The 22781-nt window shown below is 35.0% G+C and overlaps 1 protein-coding gene across 1 annotated transcript in view; it reads right to left on the bottom strand.

Annotated features, from left to right (window-relative positions):
* Positions 1–22781, bottom strand: part of RPGRIP1L (RPGRIP1 like) — an 86424-nt gene that overhangs the window by 63319 nt on the left and 324 nt on the right. The window contains exons 2-7 of the mRNA XM_006207841.4: positions 20313–20404; positions 18579–18723; positions 15147–15445; positions 11897–11999; positions 10431–10574; positions 1398–1503 (exon numbers count right to left, since the gene is read on the bottom strand). Coding sequence (XP_006207903.2) covers positions 1398–1503; positions 10431–10574; positions 11897–11999; positions 15147–15445; positions 18579–18723; positions 20313–20397 — 882 coding nt within the window. The 5' untranslated portion in view covers positions 20398–20404. The remainder of the gene's footprint in view (positions 1–1397; positions 1504–10430; positions 10575–11896; positions 12000–15146; positions 15446–18578; positions 18724–20312; positions 20405–22781) is intronic.

Genomic DNA, 22781 nt, shown 5'->3' on the forward strand with positions numbered 1-22781 from the left:
CCTGGTACCTCCTCTTAAAAAAGTAAATAAATAAGCCTAATTACTCCCCCCTCAATTGACTTATTTATGAATATGTCTTAAATTCAATTTTATATACTTAAATGCCACATACTTTTTTTTCAAATAAAAAGGTGATTATACTAAAGCATTTTCAGAGTCCATATGACCATAACATATAATATCTCATCTGCTAATTAAAATCACTAAACTACTGAAGTTCTTCAATTATTTAAAAGAAACACGGGTGTTGAGCCACTTGACTGCTGTTTTTGTTAGTCTTGGTATGATTACAGAATACTACCTTTAGCTAGCTTTCTCTGGGCTTTTTGCCTTATTGAAGCTGTTGGTCTGAACTTCTCAACTCTTTACCCACTGTCAATCCCAAAAGAGGTACCTGTGCTATCGAAGACACTTGCTATTCACGGTATTTAAACAAATACCTTGAGTCACCGTTAAATGGAAAGCAAAACAGTTGAAGTGATAAAGGAATGCAAAAATCACTTTTTGATTCCCTTCTTTTTAGATTTATTTCAACTATCTGTATTTTTAATCTTTTCCCTGCAGGATGGAGAACACGACCCAGAGTACAGTTTAAAAATATTTCTCTCATTCAATAGTGAATTTAGGCTTCAGATGACCTTATGCTTTGCAACACTTTACTGCTTTCCTTGTTTCAGTACTTCAAAGAAAGTACTGCTTAATATGAATTCTGCTCATCTGGAATGTTTTGGAGTTCATTAATTCCAGAACCCACGTTAATTATGCAGTGCTAATAAGTAGGAGCTCTCTGATGGCACATTCCTGTGGGGCCACAGTTCTTGTTAAAACAACCATGGGGATAAAAGTCCTAAGTACTGTCAACCTGAAAGGTTAGGATTAAAAAAAATAATAACACTAACAGTTGTCAAGATGGGTATTCAAACATTTTCTGATACCGGTAGTGACAAAACAAAACACCACATATCAAAGAAGATTTAACAAAACCTGATTACTGACCTACTCATTACTTGGATCTATCTTGGATATTTCAGAAATGCTTAGAACTGAAGATATATGCAAATATATCTAAACCTTCAGTGCTATGTGCCCACAGGATTTCAGTTAAAAGGAGTTAAAAATAAATTTTCTGGACATGAGATGAGTTATGATAAATGTGCTTATTATTTTAAGATGACACAGCTATTTACAAAAAATCCAAGCAGTTAGTTATTTCTTTAGTTACTAAGTAATAAATAACTAACAATATATGAAGTGAAATTATACACACTCGAGAATAAGAAGAGCAATCTTTAAAAGTTACTTTTTAGTGTTATGACCATTCTACTTAAAAAAAAACCATGAACTCTATTTTTGAAACTTTGCATCTATGTATCATCATAATAAAATAATCACAGTACCTCTTGAAGCTGAATAAATTTTCCTTCCATTACTGAAAGAGCATTGCTTTTCTCCACTAGCTGCTTATGAAGCTTAATCATTTCTACGTTGTCCCGAATGTTTGACCTTCAAACGATGTATTTAAGAAAAAGAGAGAGAATAAAAAATGCAAGACAGAAGGAAAAAAGTCTGTCGTGGGACTACAATTTTTCACTGTATGTTACCTAGAAAAAAATTCACACTTGCATTATCAGTCACTGAGGTTTTTAGTTTATTACACCTTCTAAGGATAGATTTATTGTTTAAAACCAACCAATAATCATTCTTGAACTTTCCTTAACTCATAGACTCTCACAGTTTGAAGGGAGACCCAAATTTAATGACTTCTATCACCTCTACAACAAGGGATAATATGAATTTAAAATCATTTTCCAGTGTCCTGAAAGATGGTGCAAAAGGCCATCGGTCTTTAGCACAGCCATTGTTCCACCACCAAACTGCTTATTTTAAGGACGACTATCATACCACTTTTCACTAAATGAAAACGTGCAATACAACCACTCATCTTCCCACCACTCCCTCAAAACAAATGGTATCATAAGATTACCATTTATTGGCGTTTCCTCCTGGAGTTCAGACTTTCCAAAATATTTCCAAAAAAAGTGACTTAGCATTTTATACTAATAATGCCCAAAGCTGGCATTTAAATATGTTGCAGATGTGCCTTTAGCTGTAAGAGATCATTTAACGTCCACAGGGTATATAGAAACTCTATATCCTGCAATACTAGTTTGTATTTTTCCTACTGAGATTAAAGCAAATGTAGAATTTAACAGGAAGATCTTGTTAAAGGTTAATCATAGATCTAAATGAGTCCCTGTTTTCAAAAGGCATTTATTTTCCTGACAGAGAAAGGTTCCTTAATTTCATATGTTTTACATTCAAAAGTATTTTAAAAATTGTGAAGCTTGGTTTTAGACTTCATCTTTTAAGAAAAAATAAACATAAAAATTTTAAGTTCAGAAAATTATTTCAGTATTTAAAGTGAGCAATTTTACTTCCAAAACTTATCTAGTGTACACATATTGGAAAAATTGTCACAATGCCCTATTGGAGCCAGAAAATGGACTACAAAGCTCACACATCTGTAAACCAGCTGAGGACTTGAAATACTTAATTTTCCTCTTTGATATTTGAAAGTTCATTGTATTTTGGCATCGGACAGTTAGTTGTCCTCACACAGAAGATAAACAAGTCCAAGAACCTGGATCTTGCCCAGGGTACAGTCTTAACACAATGTTAAAATAATTGTGTGTCTAAAACATGTTATCTAGTAGTTCTGAGCACACAGTCAACAGTGCACTCACTAACATTCCCTCAGTATTATTTTTACTCACTAAAAAAACTATGAAGGGAAAATATATTGTGAATAGGAAGAAAATATTCATATTTTTCTGTATTAAAAAGTCAAAATAGAATTTATCTGTCTTCCCCAGAATTACTTGGTTTGACTAATCCACAGAGTGACATTTATTGATACAAAAGGACAGAACATTATTCAAGTAATTTCAACTCTTATATTTTCAGCAGTATCTGATATTTTATTATTCTTGTTTTTAGCATGTAAATATTTTCAAGAAGATATATATATATATATATATATGAATGAAATATGTTTGAATAATAACTATTACTTGATGATAGTAACAAAGGATTAAGCCCCAATAACCCATCTAGCCACATAGGGTCATAGAAATAGCAGGTTTTCATTTTGAATTTTCTTTGTAAGGCAAAGACTAGTAAGTATCTTTCAAAAATTTTCACTGGTCTAATTGGTGGATACCTTCTTAAATATTTTCCTAAAGTCTCTGGAGTTTAAACTTTTCAAAATATTGCCAAGAAAGGTGACTTAGTATTTTATACTAATGAGGCCCAACAAGTGGGCACAAATACAACAGAAGTTGTATTTAGGAAACAGCAATAATAATGCGGTACTTTAAAAAAAAAAGTCAGTTTGCTAGATTACACCTATTCTGGGTCAATACAACACTTGAAAGTCTTTAATTGTTGTAAAGTGTCAGTTTTTGGGGCTTTATACATAATAGTCATTATTATGATTTTTGATGGAACAATGAGAAGAAAAGGATAACTTGCTGTTAAGCTGAAAGTGCTGAGTCAATGATACAAAGTACATTAAAGTTAAAAGCAGCAGTGTGAAGAATGTGGTTTGGTCTTCAGGAAGGTGTACAAAGAAAAATGATCTCGAGCCTGCCAATCAATATTTTTACATAAATGAAATGGTGAAAGAATGAGGGTGGATGTGAGAGAGGAAGAGGGAAGGAGACGCCAGAGAAAGCTGACAAGGAGCGTGAGAAGGATGCTGGAGGCAAGAAGGGGCTAGAGTCATTGCTAAGTGGCCCATCCTAGATCTCTCCGCATGTGGAGGAAGGCCTCCAGCTGGTTTTCTTTGAAGGACAGAGACGGCGAATTTTACGAGCAATATTTCAAGTGATTGCCACATAAGATTTTCCTGCCCTGTTCCACGCACTATGAAGGGAACATCAAGTCTTCAGGATGAAGACATTTGAACAGCAAGAACAATGCATAGTAAAAACAGTCAGATGAACTCTGACAGGCATGCACCAAATCATTCATGCTGCATTACACATGGTGAAATGATCTGCAAACAGATATCAAGAATACTAATCAAATACCTTGTAAAAATAAATTTCTTCTATTTTTCAACTAAGATTTTGAAAAAATTATGAACATAAAGTTGGAAAGTACAGTTTCTTTTCTTTCTTTTTCTTTTTTTAAAAGACATATTATTTAGAATTATAATCATATCTTCTTAAAACTATGAGAAGAGCTGTTGGCCCATCTCTAAGATTAAAAACAAACTGAAATAAATTAGATTTTATGTTGAAAAAGTAATCCAGCTCAAAAACCTATGTGCCAAGTTTCTCTCACATAATTTGAAACAGTCAAGTAATAAACTCTGAAAGAGGAATTTCTAATGGAAGCCTTGAAAACACTTGACTCCAGCTTTGCTACTGGGTGCCATAATAAATCCAGAAACTTAAAACCTCAGATACACTGGAGAAGGAAAAACTTACAGTGGTGCTATGTAATGTATAGTCTAATATGAAAGCTTAAGAAGCCAAAATCTTTTGCTCCAGTGAAAGTTTCTTATACTTCATTTCCCAGGCATAAAACTCTCCCCAGGCCCCCAGTCAGAATTTCATTCTTTGCTGCAGTACAGATTATGAATGCTAAAAAAAGGCTTCTTGATTTTTTTGAGGCAAAATGTTATAATGTAGTACTTAACACCATTTAGAAGAGAGGGCTTTAGAATACAAAAACTAGGCTATGAGATTCTGGAAAGTTGTTAGGTAAGATATTTATAAGACAGAACGAAGAGGTTCTTTTCGAGTAACAGTTTTAGGCTGACTAAGTTTAGGGCATAAGGCTGAAACAATCTAAGGATTAAGGAATCCTATACGGTTTTATTTATTTTTTAATAGTGGCAGACATTCTGCAAGTGTATTGTTTAAAGAAGTGTCAGTTATTCATAGCTCTTCCTAGGGATACACAGATAACAATCAAGGTATCACTTCTGAATAGGATTGCAGGAGGTTGCTAGTAAATTAAATGGAATAAGCTTCACTAAAATAGCTAAGAAGTCTATTTGAAAGGTAATGAGTTCGCTCAAAACTGTTACTTTAGTTCCTAAATGAAAATAATGCTCTCTGATCTAAGATTGTGTAAAGGAAAAAATTTGTCTCTATGTTTATTTGCCTCTGGATTGTATCTTTCTTGTGCTGTTGGCTAAAAATATAAATCAGAACTCAGCATTTTCTTATTGTCAACCTCCCCCAGCTCCAAGGAATAGAGGGGGACAGTTATACAGAGCTTTCTGCATATATATAATTACACTCTTCTGAAAATGGAGGGAGCACTCCCAAGGACAGGTTGGGAACAGGAAGAACCCAAATCCTGGCTCATCTTCTCAAGGGGATCATTTTGAAGGTCAAGTTTAATGGATTCCAACTAGTAATGGGAATCTGAGAATTATATTCAATATATCAAAAAGCCCAATGGGAAATGTAGATTTACTGGCAATTAAGTTACAAAAGTGAACTTAAGGTTCATATTGTTTTTATTTTTTGACAGAATTATACCAAATCAGTGCAGTAACACAGGCTACTTCTCAATTATCAGAAGCAATGATTGGCATCATACAGGTCCTGGATGAAAAAAAGAAGTACAAACTGACTGAATTAATACAAACTACTTATTTAAATCTTTCAGAATCACAGGTCCCTGGAGATAAAAGCTGCTGTTTGTTTAAAGGGTAGGGAACCACGTAGTCATTTCAATCTCTTCATTTCACAGTTGAGGTAGCTAACTGAGGCTTAGAGAAGAAAAGAATTTGGCTAGAGTCCTTATGGGAGGGAGCCAGGCCTAACAGAGAAATTCTTCCCACTCCTTTGAGTTGCTTCCTTCCTCCGAGATGTTCCTAAGTTTTAGCTTTCTCTCCACTCTCACATACACAGTAATACTCTAGTTTCTATTAAATGTGATAATTTCTGTGGTTTAAATAAAGTGCTTGGAAAATATGCCAGGCAGCTATCACACACACACAAATCTTAGATAACATTAATAATAAAAAAAAATAGGATAAAAGACATAGTATTTGAATGTGATATTTTTCATTAGGCAAATTCGAAGGTATTCAAAACAACAGTAAGAACTTGAATATATATATTTTTTTAATGACAGATCACTTCCTTGTGTAATAATAATGTTTGCATGGTTATCCCTGGCCCCAGTCATCCTTCTATCCGAGAACCAGATGTGCCCTCTAAATTAGGGGGCTGGGCAATCAGACAAATCCAAACTGAGGGGCATTCAGCAAACAACTATCAATGGGCTGAAAAAGACGGGGGAACCACTCTAGAATAAGGGAAACCTAAAAGACACAACAATTAAATAAAATACATGACACCTGATTGTATACGAGACCAAAACAAAGCAAAACAAAATAAAAATAGCTGTTTAAAAAAAAGCTATAAAGGCCATTATTGGGACAATTGGGAAATTTGAATACGGTCTGTGTAGTTAGATGATCCTACTGTTTCATTCCTTGTTAAATGTCCTGAATGTGTGATAGTTGTACTGTGGTTATGTAGGAGGATGTCCTTGTTCCTAGAAGATGCTTTGAAGTGTAGAGAAGCGGATGTGATAAATGTGCCTAACTCTGAGAGCGAGAAAGAGAGAGAGACTGAGAGAAAGAGGAGGAAGTGCGAGGGAGGGAGATGGGCGTGTGCCTGAGCTGGCAGAATGCAGAGCAGGCTGTGTCATTCACAGACACGCCAAGGGGTGAAAGGTATGTGAGTCTTCATGCTACTGTTCTTAGAACTTTGCTGTAGGTTTGCCATTTTTCAAAATGAAAAGTTGGGGAGGAACTCAGAGCGCCAGGAAGTAATCCATGTCTGTGCACAGCTGGAAAGATGGAGCCCCTAAAGCCAAGCTGCTTCTTATACTGTGTGGCTGCAAAAGGCCTCTGTGTTTTAAGATTTGACAGTGTGCTGTCAACCAAAGGGAACAGGGCAAGTCAGTGCCTGAAATATTTATGGGTTAAATTTCCTCCATTGGGACATTATGGCACTTACATGATTTTTAATTAAGAAGGTAAACATCCTAACATTTACTTTAAAAAAAAAACAACCACTTAGCACAAACTAGTTACACATTTGGTAAGAGTATAAATATTTTTGGAGTTGAAAAAGTCAATAAAAGGTAAAATCATCCTGATTTTAATGTTCATGTACATGTGTTCACTGGTTACTGCTTTGCATTTAATTTAAGACGGTCTTTTTAATAAGCAGAAAATGTGCATTTTTATATTGTTTAAATTTTAATATGGATTTTTGTTCAAAACAGCACAGACATTCAGGCTACTTGTAAATGATACAAGATTTTTTGCTAATGAGGCATTATGTAGAACATATGCAAAAATCACAACTCAGTCTTCCAAAATAGACCACAATAACAGGAAAAAACATGATTTTAATAAAAAAGAGCAGCACTGGGCTTTTACTTCAAAGCAATTAAGGGCTTTGGATAACCAAAAGTTTATGTCAAGCCGATGCCAAACCAAACTGGTCTATTAAACACATGCTACGAAGAGTTTCTGTAATATTCTATGAAAAGGCTCTTTGCCATAAATATCCAGCACCGCACTCTGAAGACTACAACTACGTTAGGTTCATGTTTGAGAACAAGGAGCCCAACATTCAGATCAGACTTCTAGAGTTTCAAATCTGAAATAATGTATCCGTGAAAGAGAAGTTTAAATATGTTTTCCATTTTGTGATTTTTCTCTACAGTAAATTATATCAAGTTTTATACTCTCCCCAACATTTTTCAACAGTTTTCCATTAGTCTCAAAAAAATTGCTGTTACACATAAAATTTTGAGCTATGTGTAAACATATAAGAAAAAAAGACTTGAAGGCCCTTATTTGAAGTCATTCCTTCAGTTTTCAACAACTGCATTTCACGAAACAATGTATTATTCACCACTGGTACTGTCCTTCTAAGCAAATAACCTGTAGTTTTCAATTTTATAAAATCTGTGAGGTAGGGTACAAATTGGTTTATTTCTTTGGTCTCTGCAACAAAAGTTTCTTTACCTGTAATACCCATTTTGTCTCTACTTCTAATTTTTGATGTGACAAAAAACAGACTACTATGGAGTGAATAATATAGTCCCCTGAGGAAGGCCTCAGTTTAATTTTTTTCTTTTTTTGTGTGGGGGAGGGGGAGATAATTAAGTTTATTTATTTATTTGTTTATTTTTAATGGATGTACTGGGGATTGAACCCAGGACCTCCTGCATGCTAAGCATGCACTCTACCACTTGAACTATACCCTCCCTTTGGCCTCAGTTTAATTTTTCAGGTAAACTCTTCTATGTGTATATGTTGATGTCTCTTGCTGACAATATTTACAGTTTAAAATATGTGGGCCCTTCTATCACTCTATTTCTTCTGCTGTTCGAGTCCTAGGATTGAAGGCATTTTGTATCTCCCTTTTAACTAACACTGAAAACTCTAGTTCTCAGATGATCATACCCCTTTGAAAGAAGGAATGGCCAACCCAAGGTCCATCTTACTCTTTGGGAATTTAAGAAATAAACAGAGAAAGTAGTCTGATAACTGTACTCAGCTGTTGAGGAATGGGCTCCAAGCTTGGACTTGGCTTAAGTACAGAATTTTTATCTTCAGATAGTATTTTAAATACGGGCTATTGGCAATTTACTAATAAGATCACCATATTCAGTGTAGGGTCTGGTCCTTCAGTACTGTTCCTCACAAGAAACCATTTCTGAGTTTTTCCAAGAAGGCTAACTTTAAATCAGTTCTTCTTAGGGGAATATGGATAATTTCTAGGTATTTAAAACCCTGGTTCAAAACCAGCATTCAAATTGTATCCCCTAATACAAGTATAATTCTCAAAATTCATTTTTTTTGTCTTGCACTTAGAAGGGTATATAAATGTCACTAAATATATAGAATTTCATTACATAATTTAATTTTACACATAACTTTTTTAGGAACAGAAATTATTAGAGATAATACTAACCTTTTAAATCTCTGAAATATAAAGCTGTATATATATTTTTAGCCCTTTTTTTTTTAAAACAAGTCTTCTACTATGCATCTTTTCTTAGCTTTTTAAAGTACTACCATGTAAGATTAGTTTGTTGAAGGTGAATCAAACTCTTGATTCAGAAGTGAAAAACTGGAAAATCATACTTGGTTTTTCTAAATGGGAATCTAGCCACATGAGCCTGATATCCCTTGGAAAGGGAAAAAACATATTAAGGATCTAGGTCTGGTTTTAAGAAATAGTAAGAGAGAAATAAAAGACACGTAAAAGAACAGTCAAATGCAATGTGCAGACCTCATTTGGATTCCAATTCAAACAAACAATAGAAATATGTCTTCAGAGAAGTCTGACTATAAACAAGTTATTAGCTGATATTAAGGAATTGCTGTTAATTTCATGAGGTGTGATAAAGGCATGGTGGTTATGTTAAAAAAATTCCTTATCAGACAGATACATATATATATAAATAAATAAATATAGATACTGAAGCATTTACAGGTGCGATGACATGATATGTGGCAGGGGCTAATTAATTTAAGAAAAGGAAGGTGAAGGGATTGATGAAACAAGATTGGTTAACATGTTGGTAATTGTTAAAGCTGAGTGATGGGTACATGGGATTTCAATACACTACTCTCTCTACTTTTGGGTATGCTTGGCCCAAACAAAGAAACAAAAAGAAGAGAAAAGAAAAGGCTACAAAGGAAGAAAATAATTCAAGAAAGAATATGGTAGAAAGATAGTCTCGTTGGAAGTACAAGGTGGAAGTACAAAACGAGAGAAGAGGTATCAGGAACCAAAAAACAACAAGGAAGGATGGGAAAGAAAATACTGTGTGTTATCTCACATCAAAAATGAAGAGGCAGCAAGGAGACTGTGGAAGGGCCCCACTGTCTCCCTAACGATCAGCAGAATTCAATGCAAACTTTGAATATTAGGAGAGGTGATATCTTTACAGGATGAAAAAAAAACATGTACTGTATTATGGAATTTATTACCTTTTAAGGTTGAAAAAAAATTTACTATCTTATTAAGGTTTAGTAAGGCTGGACTTCTTCACAAGGTATGCCAACAACTGAGTCTTTGTCACACACATTTTTCTTGGTAGGTGCAATCAAATGGTATCAGAACTTCCTACAGGCTTGGCAAATGGAGCAAATGAGCAGAGGAAACAAGATGAGGCAGAGTGGGTTAGGGAAAAATGTCCTTACACTTGAGTTGCTGATAGTAGTTAGCAGGTCCTGAGCAGGCTTATATGCAGAATGTTAAGGAAAAACATGATTTTTAAGTAGACTAGACTTATCCTTCTATGGCACATGATAAAGTATTTTAAACTAATTTTGACCTTATCAAAGTGATATTTCTGTTTTAACATACCTTTGATCTGTAGCCTGCTGTTCTCGAAGCTGAAGAAGAGATAACTCAATTTCATTTTCTTTCCTCCTCAACTGAGTTTTCAGGATCTCAGCCAAGTGCTCTAACTCTTCTATCTGGTCTCTCTGTGACTGAATTACATTTTCTCTGAAATAAAGAATCTTTACAAGAATTTGTAGTTTGAGGAAAAATCTGCAGTATGTAAGATCAGTACAAAGAAAGTGTTTCATAATAAAAGCAAGCATTAAGTTAAAAATTTTAGCTTAAGTGCCTCTGGACATGGTGAAATAGTAGCAGATTAAATGTGATGATCTGGAAGTATATACAGAAGAATTGTACGTGTTGCTTTGTATAAGATAATGTCCTAGGTAATGGACTGGACTTCAGTTCAATTCAATTCAGTATTTATTGGCCACCTGCAATGTGCTCTATGATTTGGTCATCTTCAGATAATTCATGTGCCTTTGTTCTTTCAGTATGACCACACAAATGAACTAAATGAACAAAACCAGTTATACCACGCAAATGAACACTTCACAGAGAGATGGCAAGAAATTTGCAAAACACAACTAGCTTAGTGGTCTCTGGCTTCTATTTCATTTCTACCATGCCTGGCAGCATCCCAGTGTAATGAGCCTCAAAAAGCTGGTCTGAAATCTGGCTTTTCAGCTAACTAACCAGTAACATAATTAGGTCTAGCCTTTTAATTTTATTCTCTTACAGGTTAATCATGATTATATCTGGTATTTAAAATATTCAAAAGAAAAAAAATTTAAGCCTATTTTATTCCCAAGCAGCTATTCAAAGTAGGATACTCTTTGTCTCATGTTTTCTTTCCTCGCTCAGAATTGTGACTTTTTGATGATCCAGGCAAAGGCCTGTAGATAAGGTAGAACCTTATCTTCGTTTGTGTGACTTACAGACACTGAAATCATCATAAGGCTTTGATTAACTGGAAAAGTAAGCTCAATGTGGCAGAAGTAACGTTTCTGAAACCACAATATGATGAAGAATGCAGTACCGTAGAATCATAGTGAAACAAAATCTGAAATCCATATGTATTTGATAGCTCCAAATTTTTAAGCCACTCCCAATTTTTTTTAAACACAAAAAGGCCAATTAATTCGTGACCTAAAAAAAAAAAATTACCTCCAATTCTTCTGAGAATGAAAATGTTGCCTCTAAAGCTTATATACTATGCTAATGACTGGGCTTTATGCCATTCCTTTGGGGGTAGAATTATAATAAAGAGAACTATTCTCTAAAGGCGTCCATTGATGCAGTAGGTTACGTTGTTCATTTTCCTCATTTTACTGGAAACATGTTATGTAATATCTGTTCTTACCCCACAGATCTAGCTGTACTTCAATGGAGCAAATTATCTGTACATAAACCAATTTCGTTTAAAACAAAGGGAAGGGAGGGATCAATAGGCAATGCTCTATAATGACCACAAAAAGAATACGTACAAATTTCGTATTTCTCCTCTGGCTTCTTCAAGTAAACTGTTGCCATATTTTGTAGGCATGGGTTGCAGAGTTTCTGCTACATCTTTGTCTTGGAATTTAATACCTGAAGATAATAAGATTAGAGAAGTGAAGTTAGAAAGGAAAGACCCTTGATTTGCTATCATAAGGACATGTGTAACATAATAAAGTCTCTTAAGTACTGTGATACATGTGCTCTATTTAGTACAGAGAATCAGACATACGTTGCCATAGGAACTGTTAGATCTTAGGCACCAGCTGGCGTTAAATAAAACATAGCAGCAAGTATTGGTCACTTAACAAATTCTACTGTAGAAACCAAATTACCCAGAAATAGGTTCACTTACCTCAGATTTAGGACTCCTGAAGTAAATTCTGAAAGAACTAAAGTTTTAACTTTAGGTCTTTATAATATAAACTGAGGTGTGAAAGAAAAAGTTTTCAAAAACTTAATCTTTTTTAAATTATTTATGATAAAGTTTTTTTTTGATTTTTAAATTACTCACTCACACCCCTTGAACGTACATTTTGAACCTTATTTTCATTTGTGTGATTCATAGATAACTGCGAGTGTTAAGTCAAAATGTCTCCTGTACTTTGATTTATTCTACCTCAATAAGGAAATCCATATTTAAACAAAGGTAATTTGAGAAAGGATCATCAATAGGATTCCTTTAAATAAAACATTTTGCTGTTGCACTTAAAATGTAATTTTTCCTACAAAAATAGTTACATGCAATTTTACAAGCCTGGTCCCATTGTTAAAAATGAGACATACTTTTATTTATAGGAGTTACTTCACACTTAGAAGATAATGGAATTACTAGCTTGAGGTAAATAAAATATGACACATAATTTAGATTTTTTTAAATGTAGAATATAAAGGTCAGAAAAAAATTCATTCTCTTAAGAAAAGTTTACTTTTTAAAAATGAAAATTGTAATTAGGAATGATGGAACTGTTATTTGCTATTTCCAAAACTTTCAACGTTTATTGCTATAATCCAGTCTAAAGAACAGAACATCCTTTGCCTAAAACATTACAGTAGCTTACTGTGTTAAAATTCGCCAATTATATTATTTTGGCAGTAATAGTCATTCTTAAGCTTTTCTACATAAATCATGGAAACACTGAACATCACTACTGGAATTAAAAAAAAAACACTATACTCAAAAAATTGCTTAGAATTTACAGTATCATGGTGATTTTCCAATAGTTACACTTTAAAATGTATACACTTTGTACAAATCTTTCTATTGGTTCTTCACAATAAGAATTGTTTCTACATTACATTGATCACATCTTAAGCGAGTATTTCCTGTTTATCCTATTTATCCCAAGAAGCACAAACAGGAAAGGACAACATTTGCACAGCAGCTTTAGGGGTAAGGCTGCTTGTGGCCCAAGAGGGTCTGGGTTCTCATCCAGCCCCTAGTTCTGACAAGTCTGGCCTAATTCCCAGCCCCAAAGGTGACTTTGAAGAGTCTATTAAGGCTACTAAGATATCAACCTTGATAATGATGCCTCAAGTTTATTCAGAAAGACAGTACTTAGGAAAGCGTTCATCACTATTCAGTGCTTTGTGCAACTTGTATGTCCTGGACCCCGTACCAAACAGTGAAAAAGGTCCGAATTACTAAGAGTGTAAACACGAGGAGAAATTTAATCTACACAGTCACATTTTAAGAACTCTCTTGTTCTGTGGCTCTTCTATAGGCAGGAACTTCCATCAAACTCTCCTGTTTAAACAGCAATCCACAGCCCTAGTTAGCTGGCCATGCTCATCTCATATTTGGGGATCGCTTTTATTTAGCATAAAAGACCCTGCAGACTGCAGAGGTCATCTTGACCAACAACAGTCAAAGATGATAAAACTAAAGTTCAGAGACGATAAACGACTTTTAAAAGGTAAAATATATTTTTGTACGTTACTGTGGATCTACCATCTCCTGCCCTTTTTTCTAATCTGGTGTTATCACTCCATTTTACAGACAAGGAAGATGAGGCTCTGGGAGGTCAAGTGCTCCCTTCCTTGTAGAAAGTTAATTAGTGGCAGAATGTATTTTCTGATTTATAATTCACTATGATTACTTTGGTTATATTCAAAGTCCATTGCCAATCTCACATAGCTGGGAGTTGCCAAGCCCTTTCATCCTGCAGCTGCCTCCTGCTTGCGTGGAGGCCTTATTGACTTCAAAGGGACTCTGTCTAGGGAACAGATAGTGTTAACATTTTGGCTTGGAGAAAAAAAAATAGAACAAATTTTTCTTTCTGTTCAGATGGTGTTTTTTGTTCTCTCAATGAACTGAAAGTTTTACATGATTTTTTTATTTCCTTAAAAATGTTTGTTTTTTATGTGAAGCATATTCCAAACGAAGATGAATTAGAGCTAAAATCTTATTTCCTTCCCTCGTAGTGGAAATGAAAAAAACTTACTTAAAAATATTTATTGACTTTTGCTTCATTATAAATAAAGTTTGTGTGTGGATGGAGAGGATCAGGAATTTTTATTAGAAATATTTAGGTTCTGTCTATAGTATTGAGTCTTCTCTATGCAACTGAATTGCTTTGTAAGATGGGTAGATTTAAGGTGATTCATTTTCAAGATGAGGAAAGGGACCTACGATCATTTTTTGGAGATGGAAGAGAACTTTATGGTCATTTGCTTAAATCCTTTTATTTTTACATGTAAAGAAAACTCAAGTTCAGAATGATTAGGCTTGTCCAAGGTCACCAGATAGTAAGTAGAGGAGCAAGAACTCAATTTTTAAAACCTTAATTGTGTGCACATTCCACTGTCAAGCTGCCTCCACACAATGAGAGAGATTTAAATAATTCTGTAAAATTTATAGAAGGCGTTTGGATGAAGAACTTAAGTGTGATCATTCAGAATGATACTGTGATCATGTAACTAGCTAGTGGTTTCTCCATTTGCCTAAGTCAATATTTCTGCCCATAATATAAAAAAAACTTAAACTCAATTCATATTTTATGTAGCTTCATACATGCCTCTTCTGTGAATTAGGATGAATTGTTATGTTCAATGTTTTAACTAGACAAATTTGAGCACGATCCAGTGACTCTTAACATGATTTTATCAAAGTCAAAAAAACCAATTTTTCTGTCCCTTTCTAAAGACACTTAAAAACATGAATAATACAGCAACAAATCTGTGTGTGCAAAACAACCTGTGAAAACTTAAATTTAGGACTTAATGTAAGCTTTGTTTTACCTTTCCTGGGGCATTCCTGTAAGCCTGCATTTTCATTCGCTTTTCTACGCCCAGTGTTAACACGAGATTGCACATAACTGTATGGAGTTTGCCTGTAACCCTGGATCTGAAGTTGCTGTTTGGCTGAAATTAATCTGTTTTTGAGGGCTTCATTTTGTCTTTCAAGCTCATGAACTTTCTCTTGCAGCTGCTCAATCATTTCTTCCATTTCCACATCTCTTCCCAGCCGCTTGGGGCCGCCACCAACCCGCTCATATCTTTTCTTGTCATTAACTAGCCGTATTAACTTGGTGGCCATTCTAGGGAAATAATAAAAAGATGAAAAGGAATGTGAGAAGTCAGCATAAAATGCATTCTGTTGAAAGGAACATAATCACTGTGAAGACTTCAGTGCTGAACCTGAATAATAAATTTCAGGTTTTGATGTAACTATTACTGCCTGTGAAGAATCCTTTGATGATAATTGAAACCACTGGGCAACAATCTGCTTTATAGCACTGACAAATAACAGTTTCCTAAGGCTTATCATTTAAGGTTAGTAAAGAGAGGACACATATTTACTCCATATGTTTCTCAAATGCAATTTTTAACGCATGACCTTATGTAGGAATGCTGTATGCACTTAAATGTAGCTACAGATTGTGGATGTGGTGGGTTATATTTGCAAGCCACAGTAAGTTAAAACTTTTCAAAAGTGTATTAAGGCTATGCAGCATTTAGGTGATACATTGTTTTCAGTTTCTCCAGGATTAAGATATATTACAAATACAAAAATGTTAGAGTGCATAGATACACACATATTAAAAGCCCAATGAAAAATTCAAAAGAAACCAAAATGCACCATTAAATGTTGCTTAGACCTCGAGAAACATGCGAGTTTAATGGTAGAAAAAAATTAGATACAAAAGTATTATTTCAACGTTACTTTTAAATTTAGACATACATTGTGCTTTTGACATCTCAGAGGTTTATACCTTTGATTCTTTTAAGTTTTGATAAAAACTGGTTAGACAGAACAAAAGACAGAAAGGGCACATGGGGGTGATGTAATATACACGTACAGAAAACATGCTTGACAGTGAATGGAAAAATCTTGGCAGTACAAGAAAGAAAAGGTGGCTTTGATGAGAGACACAAGTTCAAGACTTTACAAAATTGGTCGCACATCTTCAATAGCTGATTCCAGTTTACAGTGAATCTATTTTTATAAAGACCCAGACAGGAGATTGAAAATAAAAACACACTTCATTTTTCTTTAAACGGGGTTTGCTTTATTTTAGCATGGTTATGGACAGAAGCTTTTACTTAAGAGAACAAAAGTGAAATAAAAAAAAAATCCTTAATAGCTTTGGGATGTCATAGAACAACCTTTTCTTGCCCTAAGCAGAGTCCTCTGTAAAAGCGGTAGTCATACACGTCTATCTACACTTCTGGCTGTTCGGCCTCCAGCATGTGGCATCAGGGAGAGCTATGCATAACATAATCAGTTAAGATTGTTTTCTCTTTCCCTTGAGGCACATCCATTAAACATGCTTTATAAGGGATATAGGATAATAAAAACCAAGATCCAAGAGTACCACAAACACTCTAGTAAAATAATCAATGGATTAGTTCCTCTTCCACCTAATCCAGACAATGATATATCATTGGGATATCTGGGCAGGTATCATAGCCCAACAGAGCCACACACTTACCTAGACCTTTAATGAGTTTAGGGCCCTGAGCCCCTCCAAATGGCTTATCCAGAGAAATACGGTAGCCAACTAAATAAGATGTCAAGCTAAATATTTGACTCTTCTGTTACAGAAAAGACTTTCACAGAGATTACATTCAGAAGAAAGACACAGATTTAGAGCAGTCAACATCTAGAGAAAAATAAACAACCCCAATTTTTAAGGAAAGAAGAAGCACATCAATAGAGAGGCTTAAAATTTCTTCAAAGATATTCAAGTAAACTTTGTCAGGAAATATAAGATTGCATCTGTTTGTCCAGCAATAATTTTCATTTGATTATTTTATGATATTAATGAAATAAGTGATTGGGTAAAGTTTGAGTACTTAATTAGAAAGGTGTTTTATGAAATCTACATTTGTACTAAAGTAAGTGATTCTAATTATATCCTAAGGATAAATTTAAAGGCAATCCTTCCCATGTATCTAGGTAGTGTCAGTGGTGTGAAATTGAGAACAAATTTAGAGCTTTGGGTCATACTGGTCATTGGATCACTACTCTCAGGGCTGAGCTGAATAAAATCCCAGGAGGTTAAACAGCTTGAACATACCATAGGCTAGTGGCAGAGAGATAAAAGAACACATGCACACAACTTGATTCCTAGCCTAGTCCTTTTTCCATTAAACTACATAGCTCATTATGATTTTCTGTTTTTTGGCTAGGACGAATTACTAATGAGGTCAAGGTTGTGAATTCAACTCTTTTACTCACCAATTAGGATTACAACGAAAAAAATTGTTTAGTGGTCACAGACTAAATGTCTCATTCTGACAGGGTGATGGGCATGTTACTGGTCAGAAAAGGAACTGGGCAAGTTGAGTCACGTGTCTTGAAAAAAGCCAGCATCATGACTCAAAATCCAACTCAGAGGAGAAGCCCTACACAAAGCAGGTCAGTGGGTCCTCGAAACAAAGTCCACAGAGTAGAAACTGACCAGAATCACTCTTTTAGAGGCTAAGTTCTAAGCAGAGAAAAACCCCTATCTTCTTTCTTCAGTGGCTACCTCACCTTTTCACTGAACCTAGAATAGGAATATAAGCCCCGACCTGTTCATGCTTATAAATGAGAATGAACTTTCAGTGCCACACATTCAGTAGATAGTCATAGTGTTTCTGAACAAGAAAGAATTAAAAATATCTACTCTTAAGAAATAATCCCTGCAGAATTTTTTTGCATACAAAAGTGACACTATTACTTCAGGAACAGCAGACTCTTCAAAATAAATACAGATTCTAGACTAATCCAAGGAAAGTTAAATATGTTCCAGATAGTGAAATGATGTTTTCATTAGGAAACCCCAAATCTTAAAGGAATATGCATTCTAACAAGTTAGAATAGCTAATTAGTTTTTAAAAGTTTCATTTCAAAATCAAGACTTGTAAAAAAACAGATGTTTTGGCCATTTGCTTATTAAACTATAAATATTAAAGCAAAAGTTATTTAGAGATATGATACACTCATGGCACAACTATTAGCGCTTTCTTCAAATAGCAACTTCAGACATAATAAACACTCATAATCTTTTTGGTTTATGATTCTAGTTTGTAAGATTTTCCATTTTTAAAAATTGTATTTATTTACAACCTGCCTTGTTCCAGAAAAGATTCAAGGTAGGGTTTCCAATTAAGTTTATAGAAAAGCATATCCTCCCAACTTTACAGAGTCAGGAAAAAAAAAAGCTAAAAGCTTTTTATCATAACCTTTTAATTTTATCCTCTTGCTTGCGGGCATGTTGTTTAAGTAAAATGTTCTCATCATGCAAACGTAAAAATCTGTCTTCCAGTTCCTCACGACTGATACGTGACACTGCTTGGCGAGACTTCATTGTCCGTGTTGTTGAAGTTTCTGCAAAAATGCCAAGGTAATTAATAGTAGGATTACTTAAAATAGTCTCTAAAAATGATAACTGTTGATATTAACATAATCTTTGATGTACTCATCTCAGATATTTTTCCTTTGTGACCTACAATTAAGACTGCTTTAGAAAATGTTATAGCATTGCTCATTTAACCAATTGGAGGTAAGAATAAAAATCCTTACTATTAATACTTTTATGCAATATTAAAGATTTGAGCAACAATAGTATCCAATCAAAAATGTATTCAAATAACCATCTTTAAGAATATAAGATGGAACTCTGATTCCAAGAGTACTTTTCAGTTTATACGCTGAATGTTGAAAATACTAAAACTAAAAGTCAGGGTTTCTAGAAGTACTTTTTTTCCTTAGAAGGTAAGAGGTGTAACAATAACAGTATGATGAAGATATTTTCCTGTGTTATGGGTGCTGGGTTATAGAAAATAAACTATAAAATCTGCAAGACCAAATAAACAAACAAAAACCTTCATAAATCATTTATAAGCTATTATATGTTTTTAAAGAACTTTTACACCTTTTAGCATGTATGTGATTTTTTTTACATATGCCTAAATTTAGTTTTTTCCTGTGAAGCTCGTCAATTTTCAACAATCCTCCAAAAGAAACAAAGAATCAATGGTCAAAAATTAAAGCCCTATGAGGGGGTTACAGAGGGTAAGAACTAAACTTAGGGTATCAAAGCCCAATAAATAGCTCTACACACTTAAAATTTATTTGTACTTGAATCCCTGATACTCCACCAAAGATCTGAAGCAAAGCTTATACATTCTTTTTCACTTTCAACAGTAAAAGCTCTGTAGTTAAATTTGTCTTTTTCAATGACCAACACTTTGACCACCTTTCTGTGGTAGTCAGGGCGGCTGCTCACCATGTTTTAACAAGGGTGTGAAGAAGTCTTAGTGGAATCACATCACACCCTTCTCAATGACAAATGCTATGGCATGACAGCATGGCTGACATGCTGGACACACAAAGAAAAACACAGCTCTACACTCTAAATTATTCCTTAAAGCCATACTTCTCTTTCTTAATTTGAAAGTGCTTTTCAGCACTGCAGCAATGACCAAGTGATAAAAGGACAAAGAAAATCTTTAATGTGTATTAATTTGATAAAACAAAGTCAATATCATTTGGATAAACAAACCATTTTGAGATACTCTACTTGAAAAGCAAAAAATTTTTAAATATGGCATTTCCTCCCATATAAAGAAACATTTTAATGGTGAATGTGATTTAAACCAGGCAATTCGGTTTGGAGGCTTGGATACTCTCTGTGTAGTTTCTACTGATGTGCGGAATTTTAAAAAGATGATTTATAACAATTCTTTATCAGAACAGAGGGGGATTTTACATTTTCTATGAGCTGTTGATAATTGATGCGTGCAGTAAAATACCATATGTTGGTCTAAATTCCCCATCTTCTTGTTTAGTCCAATCAAGAGCTATATAGTTACTTAAATGGCTTTGTTTGTATGAATATCAGAAATACTTTAAATTAAAAGTAAAGAAGTTACTGATCAAAGTTCATAACTGTAATAAATAACAGCTGGCCGTACCTTGTAACCCTCCCACTCCAAAGAGATTCAGACCTATATCTTTCACAGGCAGGTCTCCTGCAGTCTCATCAGCTGGACCAGACATTGCCTATCTGCGGAGAAAAGAAAATTCAAATAAAATCTTTCCAGGTTGTAACATTAACTATGCTATGGAATGAACCAAATAAAATGAGTAAGTCACTAGAACGTTAATGGACATCTTATTGCCCACATGTGCTGATCAAAGAAGATGAAAGCGTCTATTTTAAAAGTAATACTACATTCAATCATGGAGCCAGCGTTCCTTTCAACAGTATATTTCCTACAGTTTGCTTAGGAAATGAGGTAAGATTAGCATTCTTCCTTCTCTCTTCTTCTAATACTCTATCTGAAACAAAAACCAACTCCCTCAGATTTAAGAAATACCTCCTCTCCATCCTCCATCCCCTTCTTTGCTCCCCAAAGAAAGCAGGTATCTTGGAAAAAGCTCACGTCAGGAACTTGATTCAAATGTTTGTTCTACTACTTACTGGCTGGTCAAGTCACCTTGAAGGAGTTTCAGCTCCTTCACTTTAAAAATGGAGAAAACAATACTTATCTCCTAGTTATTTTAAATATAATAGAGATTAAAAGCATTTAGTACATTTGCCTGGGATGTCAATATTACATGAATATTAATTTTCAGCTTGATGCACAAAGAAGTGGGTGGTTCCAGGTTCTGTGAAAGAAGCTTCATAAATTCAACAGCTGGGTTTGTTTTTGTTGTGTCCTGTCTTTGTTGCCATGAGGCCCAGGTCCCAGGGCTTCCTACCTCCACAGACAGGCTCTCCAGCTAATTCTGGCATTTTTAGTTTCTGTTCTTTACAGAAATGCACCACAGTAAATTAGTTTTACATGTGGATGTGAGCGGCCCATGCAAAGCCTAGTATTGCAAAAAAAAAAAAAAATATTATTCTCATTTCAATCTACCCAGAAAGTCAAATGCAAATTACCAGTGAAGATGCCCTGCAGCAGAGGTTCCCAATCTCTAGTATGTTGGTCCTAGAATGTAAAGTCTGAGAGTAGCAAGCTGCTTTGTCTTGCCCACCTCTGTAGTCTCAGAAGCTGGCACAGAGCTGGGTACATAGCCGGCATTCACTAAACAGTTGTTGAGTGAATGACTGGAGTCCTTGGGGCTTCAGGGTCCATGGATCCAGAGATGGCTTTCAGAATCTTATATGCATATGTATATATGCATTCTCTTTTAGGGAGAGGTGTAATAACTTTTACTATAAGTCATCAAAGGTTGCAAACTGTTGCATTTCACCATGACATGAACAGCTAACAGACATACGACTGGGAGATCATCTACTCCTTTTGGAAACATTGCTACAGGAAAGGTCAATTTAGGAAAATTAGCAAGAAGTTTAAACACAGAACACTTGTGAAAATGACATCTTTTCCATGAGAGAGTTATGGTATCTTTTATAATAACAACAACGATGATGATGGTGTTAACATTTATTGAATGCTTACTAAATTGTGCCAGGGGACTCTTCTAAGTGCTCTACTTATATGGATTAATTAAATATCTCACAATATCCTCGTGAGGTTGTTACTCAAATGGTTCCTGCTTTACGAATGAAGAAACTGAGATGCAGCTTAGGTAACTTGGCCAAGGTCACACATCTAAGTAGTTGTCTGGTCAGTAGTTGTCTGGTCCTATTTTTAATTGTCACAGCTGGGAAGCAGGGGGGGCAGGGTTACTGGCATCTAGAGGCCAGAGATGATGCTCAACATCCTACAGGGCACAGGAACCACAACAAAGAATTATCTGGCCCCAAATGTTAACAGTGCCCAGGCTGAGAAACCCTGCGTAGTGCTGCAGTGCCTCCCCAGGAACTGTCTGTGCGATCCCTCCTTGCTCACTATGAGCTGCACACACTGTTCTCCTTTAGGTTCTTCAAATCCACGGTACACTTGTCTTGTTCAAGGCCTTTGCATTAGCTGCCACCTCATTCTTTGGGACTCCGCTCAAATGTCACTTCCAGAGAGGCCTTCCCTGATCGTCCTATGTTAGCATATTCTTCCTCCCAACTTCAGCACTGTTTATTTCTTTTACAGCTATCATCTCGATCTGAAATTATCTTATTTACTAGTTCATTACTGCTTCACCTTTACTAATAAACTATAAGCATCTCGAGAGCGTTATCAGTCCTGTTCATAGCTGGTCGGCAACAGTGTTTGGTACGGGGTGGGCACCAATACTAAGGTTAAGTGGATGAATAAATGAATACTGGCACTGAGACTAAAATGGTAAACAAAGTCTCCACCTTCATGGAGTTAATAGGCTACGGGGTAATCACGATAAACAAATAATTGTAAATAATTAAGCAAACAATAGGTTACTCCGGAGGCTTAGGGTTTCCCAACCAACTCCTAACCCGGGGCAAACGAGCAAACTGTTTATGTGACCCTCTACTTGAAGAAGGACTTGGACAGGCACGGCAG

Source organism: Vicugna pacos, chromosome 9 (genome assembly GCF_048564905.1).
Source record: "Vicugna pacos chromosome 9, VicPac4, whole genome shotgun sequence".
Classification (NCBI taxonomy): Eukaryota; Metazoa; Chordata; class Mammalia; order Artiodactyla; family Camelidae; genus Vicugna; species Vicugna pacos.